General features: G+C 39.5%; 1 protein-coding gene across 1 annotated transcript in view; it reads left to right on the forward strand.

The window, feature by feature from the left end:
• Positions 1-14,908, forward strand: part of LOC149263916 (uncharacterized) — a 155,184-nt gene that overhangs the window by 115,414 nt on the left and 24,862 nt on the right. The window contains exon 4 of the mRNA XM_089426840.1: positions 10,563-10,733. Coding sequence (XP_089282966.1) covers positions 10,563-10,733 — 171 coding nt within the window. The remainder of the gene's footprint in view (positions 1-10,562; positions 10,734-14,908) is intronic.

A 14,908-nucleotide genomic window follows, 5' to 3' on the forward strand; every position in this document is an offset into this window, starting at 1 on the left:
GTGGGAGCACTTCTTTATTGCTTGCTTCTAGGACTAGTCTTTATTCCTTCTTCACTTGATTCTTAGTCAAGAATCTTATATTCCTTATGTGAGTATTTCTTTTGTTGACCTTCATTGCATTGTAGCACATGCCTTCAAGCATGTCATTGGTGAAAGAGATTCTTTCCTACTTGATCATGTCATAGAACTATTCCCATGACTCAATAATATACAAATGATAACATGACTAAACTTCGATGCGTACATACCTCATCTTGATTCTCCTTTGATCATCTTAGCTTCATTTGGTTGTCCTTGGTGTGGCCCTTCTTGCTTCTAGCTTGCCTGCATATCATCTTTTTCTTGAATCCCATGAATGGGATTCCCAATGAGACATCTGTTTTTGTTTATGAATCTTGTTTTGAAGATTCCATGATAGGATCTTGAAGACCCTTACCCTGAAAATGTTTCTTTCCTTTTGATGATCGAGGTCTTCTAAGATTCTTAATCATGGTCATTTTTCTTTCATTGTGGATGAAGTCCTATTCTAGGTGTGCTCCTTCGACATGAATATCTTGAGCTATATCTACCATGCTCCTATATTCTAGAAGATATTTCTAACCATGCATTTTGTTCTATTCCTACATTTTTCTATCCTACTCAAAACCTTGAAAGAAGACCTTAAGTGTAGAAGTAGGCTTAATCATAGTAGAGATATGGAGGATCTTCTTTCTTTTGCTTTTTTTCTTCTTTCATTTCTTGAGTCACATGAGCTTCTTCCCTTTTTCTTTTGTTGTTGTTGTCCTTCTTTAGTTTAGGACAATTCCTCTTGTAGTGTCCATATTCTTGGCATCCATAACATTGGATTTTGGACATATCTTTGTTGTTTGTTCTTCGTGGACCAAATTTGCCGAATTTTCCCTTTCTCTTGGCAATGGTAGCAAATGCTTGCTCCTTTGATCCCACATCTTCCTTTGCTTTAAGTCTTGTTTCTTCTATCTTGCATAGGGACCACATTTCACTTAGTGGGGTGGCTTCCTTCTTGGCATATATGCTTGATGTGAAGTTGCCCCAATCCTCAGGTAGAGCATTGAGTACTACGGTTGTCATTTCTTTGTCAGACATGACTTCCCCTAGCTCTTGAAGTTGATCCCTCATCTCAAAGATCTTCATGAAGTAGGGAGCTATTCCTTCCTGTGATATCTTCATCTTGTACAATTCATTTCGTAGAGATATCACTTCTCTAGCTGTGGTTGCCGAGAATAGCTCTACTAGTTTGTCATAGGTTTCTTTGGATGTGTCCAACTTGGAGACATAAGGAATGAGAGTCTTTGATGGATTCTATTAGAATTCTTTGAGCTCTTGTCTCATCCTTATTATACTTGGCTAAGGCTTTAGTTTGTTCCTTAGCAGGAATAGTAACATTCCCTTTGATGTGTTCTAGGAGTTCATTCTCCTTGAGAAGTAAATCAATCCTCTTCTTCCATGCAAGAAAGTTATTGGTACCTACCAATTTATTGCTTTCATTGCAAAAAGACATTGATGTATATTCAGAAGGGGACATATACTTGATATATTTTGAGATGTAGTAGACTTGCTTTCTCCTTGAAGACTTGATGGCTTGCCTTCCTTAGATCTTGATGTTCTTCAAGTTGCTTTCTCCAAGTGGACTTGCTTGATGATGAGATGTGCTTGATGACTTGTAGCTTGATTTAGGTCATTCTTTGATTTGATCTTCTTGTTGGTGCCTTTATGTAAGGCTCTTCTTCTTGCTTTGTAGTCTTCCTTGATGAGTGATGGATGGTAGATCTTCTTTTCCTTTGATGTGATTGAGACTTCTTGGCTAGATTCTTCAATTTTTGTAGATGTCCTTCCTTGTTGAGTGTTCTTGAGATGCCCTTTCCTTAATGTGTCACCTTCGCTCTGATACCATGTTGAAGAATCAAGGGCAATGATGTATATTAGGATTCTTCTGTACTTGATAACAATTTGTAAAGCACTTTTACAATTATCTTAGCTTGATGTTCTTCTTATTATTAATGTGTATGTTTCATCAAACTGCTACAAAAACCATAAGGAAAAGAACACAGATGTTGGCTCTCTGCTAGGGCCAAACCCCTCTCTCTTAGAGAGGAAAACCCTTCGGTAAGTTTCTCTTATTGAAGCTTCCTATTGATCAATGCCAAACCCTAGACCCTTGACTAAGATGTCCTCCAAGCACAAGTCAAGTCCTTCCTCTATTATGCATTTTAATCCCCGACACATAGACTTCTCCTTTCGACACTTTGCTCCCCAGCACTTTGTCCTCCTTCCATGCATGAAAGTTATTGGTACCTACCAATTTGTTGATTTCCTTGCAAAAGTCCACTGATGTATATTCAGAAGGGAACACATACTTACTTGATAGATTTTGAGATGTAGTGGACTTGCTTTCCTCTTGAAGACTTGATGGCTTGCCTTCCTTAGATCTTGATGTTCTTCAAGTTGGTTTCTCCAAGTTGACTTGCTTGATGATGAGATTTGCTTGATGACTAGTAGCTTGATGTAGGTCCTTCTTTTATTTGCTTTTCTTGTAGGTGCATGTGTAAGGCTCTTCTTCTTGCTTTGTAGTCTTCCTTGATGAATGATAGATGGTAGACCTTCTTGTCCTTGAAATGATTGAAATTTCTTGGCTAGATGCTTCAACTTTTGTAGATGTCCTTCCTTGATGAGTGTTCTTGAGATGCCTTTTCCTTGATGTGTCACCTTAGCTTTGATACCATGTTGAAGAATCAAGGGCAATTAGGTGTAGTGTGATTCTTCTTTACTTGATAACAATTTGTGGAGGCTTTGTACTTTTCTTGTTAGCTTAATCTTCTTCTTCTTCCTATTAATGCATGTGTGTGTACTTCATCAAACCGCTACCAAAAGCATAAGAACAAGAACACAAGATGTTGGCTCTCTGCCAGGTGCAAAACTTCTCTTCTCTTGAGAGGAAAACCCTTTAGTAAGTTTCTCTTATTGAAGCTTCTTATTGATCAATTCCAAACCCTAGACCCTTGACAAGAATATCCTCGAAGCACAAGTCAAGTCCTTCCTCCTTTCTGCACTTTGTTCCTCGACACTTCTTTCTTCCGACAATTCGTTTCCCGACACTTCATCCTCCTTCTAACTGTTTGTTGCACTTGCTCTAGAAGAGATACTTTTGATGAGACTGTTTCCTTATGATGACCCCTTCCTTCTTTTCACCAACCAAGGAACTTGTATGACTGTAATGGGACGGCTGTTATAATAGTAGAGACAACCTCCTCCTCTTCGCATGTGTGACTGTAATAGGCTTTAGAACAACCCTATTACCTTCACTCTTCTTCACTTGAGTGGGAGGCCTTTTAGGCCTATGTTCTTTGCCCAAATGATGAGGTTTATGTGACTGTGATAGAGGGCTGCTATGACAGCAGAGAGACCCTCCCCTTCTTCGCACATGTGACTATCTTTTAGCCCTAGAACAAACTTCCAAGGCTCGGTATTTCTTCCTCCTCCTTCGCTGCACTTGGGACCCTTTCTTCGTCCTTCTTCACCCTTTTTCTTGGCTTCCTACCTTTGCTGATTTCAAAGGTGATTGCTTGACGTTATGATGGAGTGGACAACCTCTATATATAGAGGACTGTCCCTCCTTTAGGCCGACTTGAAGGCCGACTAGAAGACTGTTGGCCGACTTGACATATAGAGCTCAGATTGCTTCTATGGTGGTGTCACGTGCTTGGAGGAGACTTGACTTTTCTTAGAGGTGACTTCTTTGACTATAATACATAAGTATACCTGTAGTAACATGCCCTTAAGGTCTTCAACATAATTCTTTTGACTCTTTGACTCACCTATAACACTTTAACATGTGCTAGACCTATTTCAATGAGCAAGAAACTCATTGACATATATTATAAAAATAATATTTCTTTTCTTGAATAAATACAAATATCAAAAGTACATTTATGAAGACCGAACCTAGTTTCCTAAAACAAACTACTCCCACTATGGAGATGAGTGAATGCATCATCAAAAGGGACTATGTGCTTTTGATTACCAAAATAATTGAAGCCTTACTTTTTTTTGCCTTCTTGTTTAGATAAGAAATTGATTTAATATTTAAAAAGAAAAGCTTTTAGTGATATCACCACTCCTAATACCATGTCACCCCTCACTATTCATAATAAATCATATCACTTCGTATGATATATATGCCATCATATCACAATATGTGTTTCATTCATAATTTACGTATCCATGGACCATAACCTTCATATACCCATTATATTATATGACCCAAAAATAACTCAACGATTTTTAGACATACTAGCACCAAAACAATCAACGCTTTTCATGGCTTTAAAAAAGAAATCAATCCATGGCTTGAAAAAAATAGCTATTTAACCACTTTTAAAAACTGGCTGTTTCAACTCCAATTCGGCCGAGTTGGTCCGAGTCATAGCCCAACCGGGTCGACTCGGCGTTTGAACCAGACCGGCCGACTGGGTTGTTACCGAGCCGACTGAGTTGGCTAACGACTCAACCTGCTCGGTAACAACCCGGCCGGCTCGGCGAGTCCGAGCGAACTCGGCCGGGTCGGTAACAGCGGCCGGTCAAGTCACTTCAGCGTCATTTTTTTTGAAATTTCATTTTTGGGAACTCACTGGGCTTCCCTGTCTGACTCATGGGTTTCCTTGTCTGACTCTGATCCAAAGGTTGAGCCAGATGATGTTGGCAACTCTAGTAGTAGCCAGTGGTACTGGTCACAGACTTTTGTTGTAGAGGCCATTTCTAGCCTCGTTGGTTATGTGTTTTTGTTTTGATCTTTATATCATCATCGTGTCTGTATTGGACAGTGCACTGGGTGCCATTTTGATATAATGGATATATTCATGAGCCTACTTTGATCATATGTTGTTTTCTATCTATATTCTAATGCTGTGTGTTTGGAAACATGAATGAAAATCTTTAAAATTATGTGTTTTTATAAAAAAATAAATATTTAATGTATTTTTTACAACGACCGAGTCATTGAAATCAAGCCGGCCGAGTCGATACGGAGTCAGAGTTGACCCTCGGCCGAGTCAGAGTCGAAGTCAGAGTTTTAAAACATTGTATTTAACACATCCATGACAAAAACTTCAACGCATATATGAACTCCGGCCTTTTCAATGCAACATTCAATGCAATTTTTTTGTTTTAACACAACACTAGCATATAGTATGTACGACCAAAACGACCAACGTACTAGATAAAAGGCATTCAACAAATAACATACGACGTCATACCAAATTCATCGCTCCATTGCATGGACTATTCAACACACAGAAATAATCCCTTTGTATTCCTTGACCAGCGTACACTGCACAGAATTCAATGTAGTGCACATATAGTCCAGATATAAATTCACTGTTTAATATGCAATGCAGCTGATTCCACCTTTAGTCTTCCACCATTCATGACATTCAACGCATGAACAACTACACCCAACACATGCTAGGATTGCCTCACTCGCTGTTTGTAGGTCTGGTTCACAAATGAGCTTCACCACAGGCGTACACAAGCTCACAGGGGTTTTGACCAGAATTTAAACAACCATGCATTCACCAAAATGAACATCGAGATTCAACGCTCAAATCGACCACAACTGCTGCATTCTCACAGTGGTATCAACGTTGCTCAGATCAATGCAGAGGGATGAAGAGCAAAGGAATAGAGAATATGGCAGAGAATGCAGGAGCTACTTGAGAAAAAACTAATTTGGGAGTTGGCTCTGATACCATGTCAGGCCAGGATTAACTCTGAATGAAATTGTTGTATTTGCATTAAGATAGAACATGGATATATACAAGGAGAGGGAGACTATTGGGTTTCATCTCCCAATGACTCTTCGTCTTCTAACTTACTTTATTTATGCTATTTACAATATTTACATAATTTTCCTAATCCCAAAGATTAGGTGTCAACAGAAAACATGCAAAAACAACAAACTAAGGATGACATCAGCCTTGAAAAGAGGTTTTAAACATGCAATAATGCTAGGTTTTGCAATTCTATTATTTATTAATGCATTTCCTAATTTTAGAACCATAAACATCAATCATCAATTTTCTTTTAGCAATTTTCCACATAAAGCCCTAGCCCTAACCCTAGTTATCTAGGAAAAAGGAGAAAGAAGAAGAAATTTAATTAATTAGATGGATTATCAACACAATTATGACTAGTGCCTTGTCCTAAATGGGCTAAATGGAGTCTTCTTGGGAAAAAATCAACGAGAACAATTTTGATGGAGTAAAGGGGGATGACTAGGGCATCCACTTTCAAAACCTTAGCGATTTTCCTTGTGAGGGGAGAATTTAAATTTAAGGAATGCACACTCGGAGTTTCCTTAAAAGTTTCAAGGAGAACAATTTTGCATGTTATAAAGGAGCAAGATTTCAACATAGATTTAACATTTAATCATGGCACAAAAATAGAAACCCTACTACACAAGTACAATATGCAAAATATAGAAATATGCATGAAACTTACAAAATTCTCCAAAGAAACACTTCATTCAATCCCAGGAAAACATCTCCATGCAAAAATTCATCTCCAAGAGAATTCACACCATAAAAAGATCACATTTTGGCCCAAGTTGACAAAAATGACTTCTTTGCACTCTTTAGAAAAGAAGAGTGATGAATGTGTGATGATGAAAAGTGGAGTAAGGCTTCCTCTATTTATATGAAGACTAACTTGCCTCATTTCCACTAATTTTACGTGCAAAGCTCTAAAACAAGTTTGTTTGAGTGTTCAACAAGTGGAGGTTACAAGCAAACCTTAATATAGCTCAAAAACATAATAATAAATGCCAAAAATCCTATATGTGTGGGGAAATTATGTCCTCCACTATGACGTCATCCCCCATAAATGCTCAATATGCCACAAACAAGTGACAAATGGATCATGAGTGTTCCATACTCCAAGTAAAAGCTCATAGTGCTATGGGTATGCCTCTAAAAATGCCTCCAAAATCATGATGCCATGACCAATGTGCCCTACTTCAACCCTTTAGGGGAAAAAATTGAAAGGGGTGACATCGCACCATCATGCTCCAGAATTGGGGACTACTAGTGATGTGTAAGGCCTCCCTTTTCATCTCAAGGATAATCATCATGATCCGGGCTTCAGATTAAGCAACAACCATTAAACACTATCAAGGCTAGCTTGGGGGCATCTAGGGTCCATCTGGGCACATCATCATTAAATCCAACACCAAGGCTTCAATGGCTTAGCGTTTCAGCATCTAGGGGTACTAACAAGTGTCAAGTACCATGTGGAATCATCTCATAGTCCAATGCTCATCTCCGAAGGGGCAACGTTGCATCAGCAAGGTCAGAAGTGCTCTCTGGACTGGGTACAATGACCTTTGGAGTGCTGTTGAATGGGATGAGGATTAACTCTCAAGGGGTCTCTGCCACTGTGATAACACCACTTGGCCAAACCCTCTCAAGATAAATTGAAATCAACAATGATTAGGGAAAATAACCATAAAAGCATCATAGTGGAACATACCTAATTTTAGCGGTACACGAATACTTCACACAAGGCTCACCTTCAAATGTTTAACTAGATTAGGACATGTAAAGAAGTTACCTCACATATATTAGGGATAGTTTACTTCAACAACCCTATTAGGGGTTTCGAGCCCCCCAGGGGAGTGACATGTTTCGGGTGAGCCCATTAATCCATAGGTGTGTGTGATAATGATGGTTGCGGGTGTGATAATGATGGTTGCGGGGTGGGAAAGACTTTAGGGTGAGTGTCACAACCATGTGACCGGTTGATGGGGGTCCAACATCCTGAGTGTATAGATGTAAGGGGGGGAACAATCGTGGTGGCAAGAATTTCCCCTTTCTTGGGCTTGCTTTTTCCACCAATCTGGTGCACCTTTTACTATTTATGATTTTTCATTTACTGGGTGCATAAGTTTAGAGCCCTAGCTTGCTTTTGAGATTTTCCATTACCCCTATAAGATGAAGCAATTTCTTGCTCATCAAGTTTGGGAAATCTGAGAGTTCCTTTCTTTAAATGAAGCATTGAACTGGGTGATGGTTAATGAGGGGGTAGAGCTCATGCTAGGCTTTTATCCACGTGCTAAATAAATGTCCCAACCATCTTTTGCATTTTATATTTTCTTTCATTGTGGATTTCTTGTGCTTTTACCTTTTTTTAGGCTTTAGCTGCATCAATCTCCAGGGCCAAATTAGGGTGCCAATCCTAATGACCAATGGCCAGTAGCCCTAAGAATGGAAATGAATAAGAGGGAAAGATGGAAAGTGGTAAAGTATGGATTATCTTGGACACACTACTTCAATTAATGCTTCCCCAGTGGTGCCCTTCCTAATACCCTAAGGCCTCAGAGGAGGTCTGACTCGACTAGTGTCAAAGATTAACCTCCCAAGTGAAGAAAGGGAACAAGAATATAGTTGAGACCGGTCAATCATCCAGTTTTACTCGTGAATCATATTAGTATGCCCATAACATTAAGTGAAAGCACACGATTGAAAAAATGGTTAAAATAACCGCTGATGCATGACCCACCTTCCTTTAAGAAGGAATGCCAGATGGGAGAGAAATCCGACTGGAGCAAGAAGTGGAGGATCCTGGCATCGTGTTATGTGCTGATCATATAGAGCTGTTGGCTGGTTGGCTGTCCAAGGAGGAGAACAAATTTCTCCTATGAGTTACCCTCTTTTTTGGTGGGTAACAGGCATCACCACAACCACCATGAGCCCCACATAGTTGTGGATGTGGAGGTAACTGTGAACATGAAGTTGGAGTCTTGGGTGGGTTGAACATGGCAATAGCTGGGGGTGGCATCTCTATACAATCATCATTATCAGAAAGAGCAATCTCCAACTTCTCCAAAGTCAATGCTCGATCCTCCAAATTGTCCTCTTCCAGGTAGTTGTCCCAAATCTCATATGATTTATCTGACTCCTTACAAAATGGGACAAAAGCACAAGTTGTAATGCACATAAACCAAGCTCTTTGCCTGTTTTACAACAAGGCTGTTTCTCTTGACATTGTGGATGAAACTGTAGGTGTTCCAACACCACTCGATGGAAGAAGTTTACCCAACTTTGGAAAGCAGCTGTTTCACCCATCATTGTAACTGTGGGACAGAACCACCATACAAGTTACACCACGGAGAGAAGTCAACTTCTCTCAATCTCTGACTGGATGGGCATAATCAAATAATCTTTCATTACCTATGCAGGTGCTCAATTGTTGTCAGATGATGTCACACTCTTCCTCATCAGGGTCAAGCTTGTCTACTGCTTGCATGTGTTTACCTCTGGATACATGGTGTGGTTTTCTCTTCACACTGCCACCATGTGCGATTTTAATCATCATGCTCATACATTTAAAAACCAATACTTAGAACAACAACCATCACATTGTCTAACCACATAACCCCTTCCTTATATTATGGTTGAATTTATACAAAGGGCCGGAAGAGACAAGGAATTAGTCAAAAGCCCTAGATTAACCGAATTGGCTGCCATTAATTCTCATCACTCTGTTCATAATCCTCCTCCGGGTTGCATGCAACCATCCAATTGCATTGTTCCTGGAAAATTGGGAATCACGTTCTTTGAAATCTGCTGCTCAACTGTGTCTGAGTTGGTTTTGTCACTCTGTCAACTGTTCTTACCAATATGGGTGTTGTGACCCTGATCCTCTGCTTGCTGGAGCTGGTGCCTCCATGTCCTGCCATCCGACAATTAAGGGGCCAACATGTATCCTGGTCTCAATTCTCTATTGCCCTCACTCTATTTGAATTTATTATCCCTTGCTTATTGAATTGCTCTATTTGACGAGTATTAGGTCATTGCATTTGGCATACCTTCACATTTGAAGGTACCTGTGAAATTTTCCTTTCTTTTGAAACAGAAGACAGACATAGGACTGCTACTTAGGACTATTGCATATTACACTAGTGCAAGGTGAAAGTTCGCTTCACTTGAAATAAAGGCAGGCATAAAATTAATTTATGCCTTTATACATACTTAAGCCTATTGTACACTGATTGTGTCAAGTTGGAGTTTACAAACAAAAACATTAATATGAATGAATAGTGGGCAATATGCATCTCTTCTCATCAACTTAATTCATAATGCATGTAAGAAGCCAGTGACTGGCTATTGTAAATAATTAAAATGAAATTTTCTCTGGAATTTTATTTATATCTTCAAAAGTTACATGTCTCTGATTAGCTTCTAAGAAATTAAAAACATATTTGCAATTGCACACTATTCTTACAACTCATTAAGATGACAATGCTCAGAATATTTGAATGTAAAATATTCATTCAGGTTCCATCTTTATTAAAAGAATTTCCATGTATCTACTCATCAAAGGATATGACAGCAGTGTTTTCAGTGTTAACATTTATTAAACCATATTCAAGCTGCTGTGGATTTATGCTTGCATATTTTGTATCGATAAAACACATCTGACCAGACAAAGTGTATTGTGGTGTCAGGACAATGCACTAAGATTCTAAACTTTCACTTATTTCTGTCATACAGGGGATTTCAACTTCAAGGGAACGACATGTAGAAGCATCATCTGAGACAAATATACAACCAGTGCCTTCACCCTTGTCACAGGTTCCAGCTCTTTCAAGTGGCAAAACAAAAGAAGAGAGCTCTGTTCAGCGCAAGAGAACTGTTCAAGCAGTTCTAAAGAAAATAAAACAGGTACATGCTTTTGCATTTGGCCGAGAAAATATATACATATTTCTTAATTATGCTTTCTCCTTTGGTGATATTGCTGACTTGTGAATTTAGTTATTGCCAGTTGGAATATGGATTTGCTTTTCTGTTTAAACTTTAAAGTATTTGTGCTTTATTTTAAGAATGCATGCCAAAGAATATGAGAATGGAGTTAAAAGTAATGTTTCTCCATTGTTTAAGAAACAATGCTTCCTGAATTCTAATTCTCTGCTCAAAGGTGCTGAAAATGAGCGTTTTCATCTCATCAAGTGTCGTAACTACCAAGTTACTAACCCATTTCAAAAGTTGTTGTACTTGTAAAACATTTCCCAAAGGGGTCATGTCTTGATCAATGTTTTAAAACTCTGACACCGACTCGGCCGAGGGTCAACTCCGACTTTGACTCGGTATCGACTCGGCCGGCTCGATTTCAATGACTTAGTCGATGTAAAAAATACATTAAATATTTATTTTTTCTATAAAAAAACATGATTTTAAAGATTTTCATTCATGTTTCGAAACACACAACATTAGAATATAGATGGAAGACAACATATGATCAAAGTAGGCTCATGAGTTCATCCATTATATCAAAATGGTACCCAATGCACTTTCAAATACATACATGACATGAATCATGATATAGAGATCAAAACAAAAACACATAACCAAGGAGGCTAGAAATGGCCTCTACAACAAAAGTAAACTGTGACCAGTACTACTGGCTAGTAGCTACTGCCAAAGGAGCCAATATCATGTGGATCAATCTTTGGATCATCATCAAAGTCAGACATGGGGCCCCATGGCTCCTCCTCATCATCATCTCCAACTGCAACTGTAGAAGTGGTAGCACTAGCAGGTTGTGCAGCAGATGCAAGCTGAGATAGACGAGATATGCGCTTCTGTCGTGGCTGAGCAGAGGAAGCGCCTACCACTGGAGGACTTGCTCGCTGTGAGGCTGAGGTTGGTACAAGTGGATCAGGATCTGCATTCAACTGAACATTATGTTCGAGTGATGCTATCGTCTGTAATTCAAAATCCATATCCTCATCAGAAGCAAACTCTGTTGGATGACTCTCCACTACCCAATCTGATGTTGGATCAATGTCTGCTAACATAATGGGATCTGAATCAGGTCTTTTGTTCAACAGTTGGTTGCATCTGAGCCGGAGGTTGTATTGGACATAGACTAGATCATTTAATCGTTTTTGATCCAAACGGTTTCTCTTCTTTGTGTGAATCTTCTCAAAGACGGACCAATTGCGCTCACACCCAGTGGCACTGCAAGTTTGACTCAAAATACAAATTGCAAACTTCTGCAATTTAGGACAATGGCTACCAAAAGCCTCCCACCATTGTGCTGCAAAAAACATTGGAGTGTAATGAGTTAGCTCAACAAAATTACAAATTATATCCAACTTTCAACTTATAAACGATTTAACAAAAAACTATTAAGAATTTGAAAATTGAAATTTTTGTTTACCTGGCTCATCTGCTTCTCTTGCAATCTTTGCTAGGTTCTTCCCAAAGTTACCCGAGGCATTGGTGAAGGTCGTGACCTTTTGGTGTATCTCCAGCTGATCACACTCCAATGGGATCATGCGATCAATGCAGTCAATCAGTCCATCTCTAACCTCCCCCCTCAAAGCTCTTGTCTCCTTAGCTTTATAATGATACCGTGGGTTCAAAAAATACCTAGCTGCATGTATAGGGTGATGGAGTTGATTGTTCCATCTTTCATCAATGATTTGCCCAAATCGGCCCATACTTAGCCACTTTATCCTTGTATGCCCTCTTTATTTTCTCCTTTTGCTTGATCCATAGCCTCATAAATGAAGCCCATAGCCAATCTTTCCCCATCCACCAACTGCAACACCTTAACTAGTGGCTCAGCAAGCTTCACAATCTCTGTTGCCTTTCTCCAAAATATTTCTTCATTAACTTTCTTTTTCAATTCTTTGCCTTCCAGTTTGTGAGACCACTGGCTTAGATTCCATTCTTCACTGGAAAACATCTTTTGCAAGTTTCTATGTTGTGAAAGCATAGATTGCAATGTCAAAAAATGAGTAGCAAATCTAGTGATGGCAGGGCTAATAATATCCCTGTCCCCAGTGTGTTTCCTCATGAGGCTCAAAGACCAACTAAACAAAAACTAAAGTGCTTTGGAGTCCCCCACACTAAACAATTATTAAAAATAAAAAATAAAAAATCGTTGTTTTTTATGTGCCTGGGCCATTGTACGTAACCCGACTGGGTTAATACGGACTCGGCCGAGCCGACCGGGTTAATACCGAGTTGGCCGAGTTGTTAGACAACTCGGCCGGCTTGGTATTAACCCGTCCGGCCAAACCGTTTCCTAGGCCGAGTTGATATCTGGAGGCTTGGCTTGGACCAACTCGGTCGAGTTGGTTCCAAGCCGGCCGTTTTTAAAAACATTGGTTGCTAGAGAAAGATAAGAGAGAAAATTTGGCCTTCTTCTTTGTCCTTCTTTGTCCTTCTCGTCCTTCTTGTCCTTCGCTCACTTGCCCAGAAACTGTCTTGAGAGAGGAAGGTGAATTTCCCAAATGAGGAGCTCGAGTTGCTTTTATATAGTAGTCTGTCTAGGGTGATTGGATGTGTCTCTTGGCTAGGGCCAACTTGACTTGGAGGAAAGCGGACTTGTCACTTTTGGAGCCAAAATTTTCATTTTAAAAGTTCAAATTTACATCTTTTAAAAGCTGTGTTTTTAGAAACAGTTGGCTCGGAACCGACTCGGCCGAGTTGGTTCGAGCCAAGCCTCCAGATATCAATCTGGCCTAGGAAACAGTTCGGCTGGTCGGGTTAATATCGAGCTGGCTCGGTCGAGTCCATATTAACCCGGTCGGGTTACGTACAACGGCCCAGGCACATAAAAAAACAACGATTTTTTAATTTTTTTTTATTAATTGTTTAGTGTGGGGGACTCCAAAGCAATTTAGTTTTTGTTTAGTTGGTCTTTGAGCCTCATGAGGAAACACACTGGGGGCAGGGATATTATTAGGCCTGCCATCACTAGATTTGCTACTCATTTTTTGACATTGCAATCTATGCTTTCACAATATAGAAACTTGCAAAAGATGTTTTCTAGTGAAGAATGGAATCTAAGCCAGTGGTCTCACAAGTTGGAAGGCAAAGAATTGAAAAAGAAAGTTAATGAAGAAATATTTTGGAGAAAGGAAGCAGAGATTGTGAAGCTTGCTGAGCCACTGGTTAAGGTGTTGCGGTTGGTGGATGGGGAAAGATTGGCTATGGGCTTCATTTATGAGGCTATGGATCAAGCAAAGGAGCAAATAAAGAGGGCATACAAGGATAAAGTGGCTAAGTATGGGCCCATTTGGGCAATCATTGATGAAAGATGGAACAATCAACTCCATTGCCCTATACATGCAGCTAGGTATTTTTTGAACCCACGGTATCATTATAAAGCTAAGGAGACAGGAGCTTTGAGGGGGGAGGTTAGAGATGGACTGATTGACTGCATTGATCGCATGATCCCATTGGAGTGTGATCATCTGGAGATACACCGACAGGTTACGACCTTCACCAATGCCTCGGGTACCTTTTGGAAGAACCTAGCAAAGATTGCAAGAGAAGCAGATGAGCCAGGTAAACAAAAATTTCAATTTTCAAATTCTTAATAGTTTTTTTGTTAAATTGTTTATAATTTGAAAGTTGGATATAATTTGTAATTTTGTTGAGCTAACTCATTACACTCCTATGTTTTTTGCAGCACAATGGTGGGAGGCTTTTGGTAGCCATTGTCCTGAACTGCAGAAGTTTGCAATTCGTATTTTGAGTCAAACTTGCAGTGCTACTGGGTGTGAGTGCAATGGGTCTGTCTTTGAGAGGAATCACACAAAGAAGAGAAACCGTTTGGATAAAAAACGGTTAAATGATATAGTCTATATCCAATACAACCTTCGGCTTAGACGCAACCAATTGTTGAACAAAACACCTGATTTAGATCCCATTGTGTTGGAAGACATTTATCCAACATCAGATTGGGTAATGGAGAGTCATCCAACAGAGTTTTCTTTTGATGAGGATATGGATTTTGAATTACAGACGATAGCATCACTTGAACATCATGTTCAGTTGAATGCAGATCCTAATCCACTTGTACCAGCCTCAGCCTCACAACC

This window comes from Pinus tabuliformis, chromosome 6 (assembly GCF_031772625.1).
Source record: "Pinus tabuliformis cultivar Carrire ecotype Pingquan chromosome 6, CPIR1, whole genome shotgun sequence".
In the NCBI taxonomy this organism is placed as follows: domain Eukaryota; kingdom Viridiplantae; phylum Streptophyta; class Pinopsida; order Pinales; family Pinaceae; genus Pinus; species Pinus tabuliformis.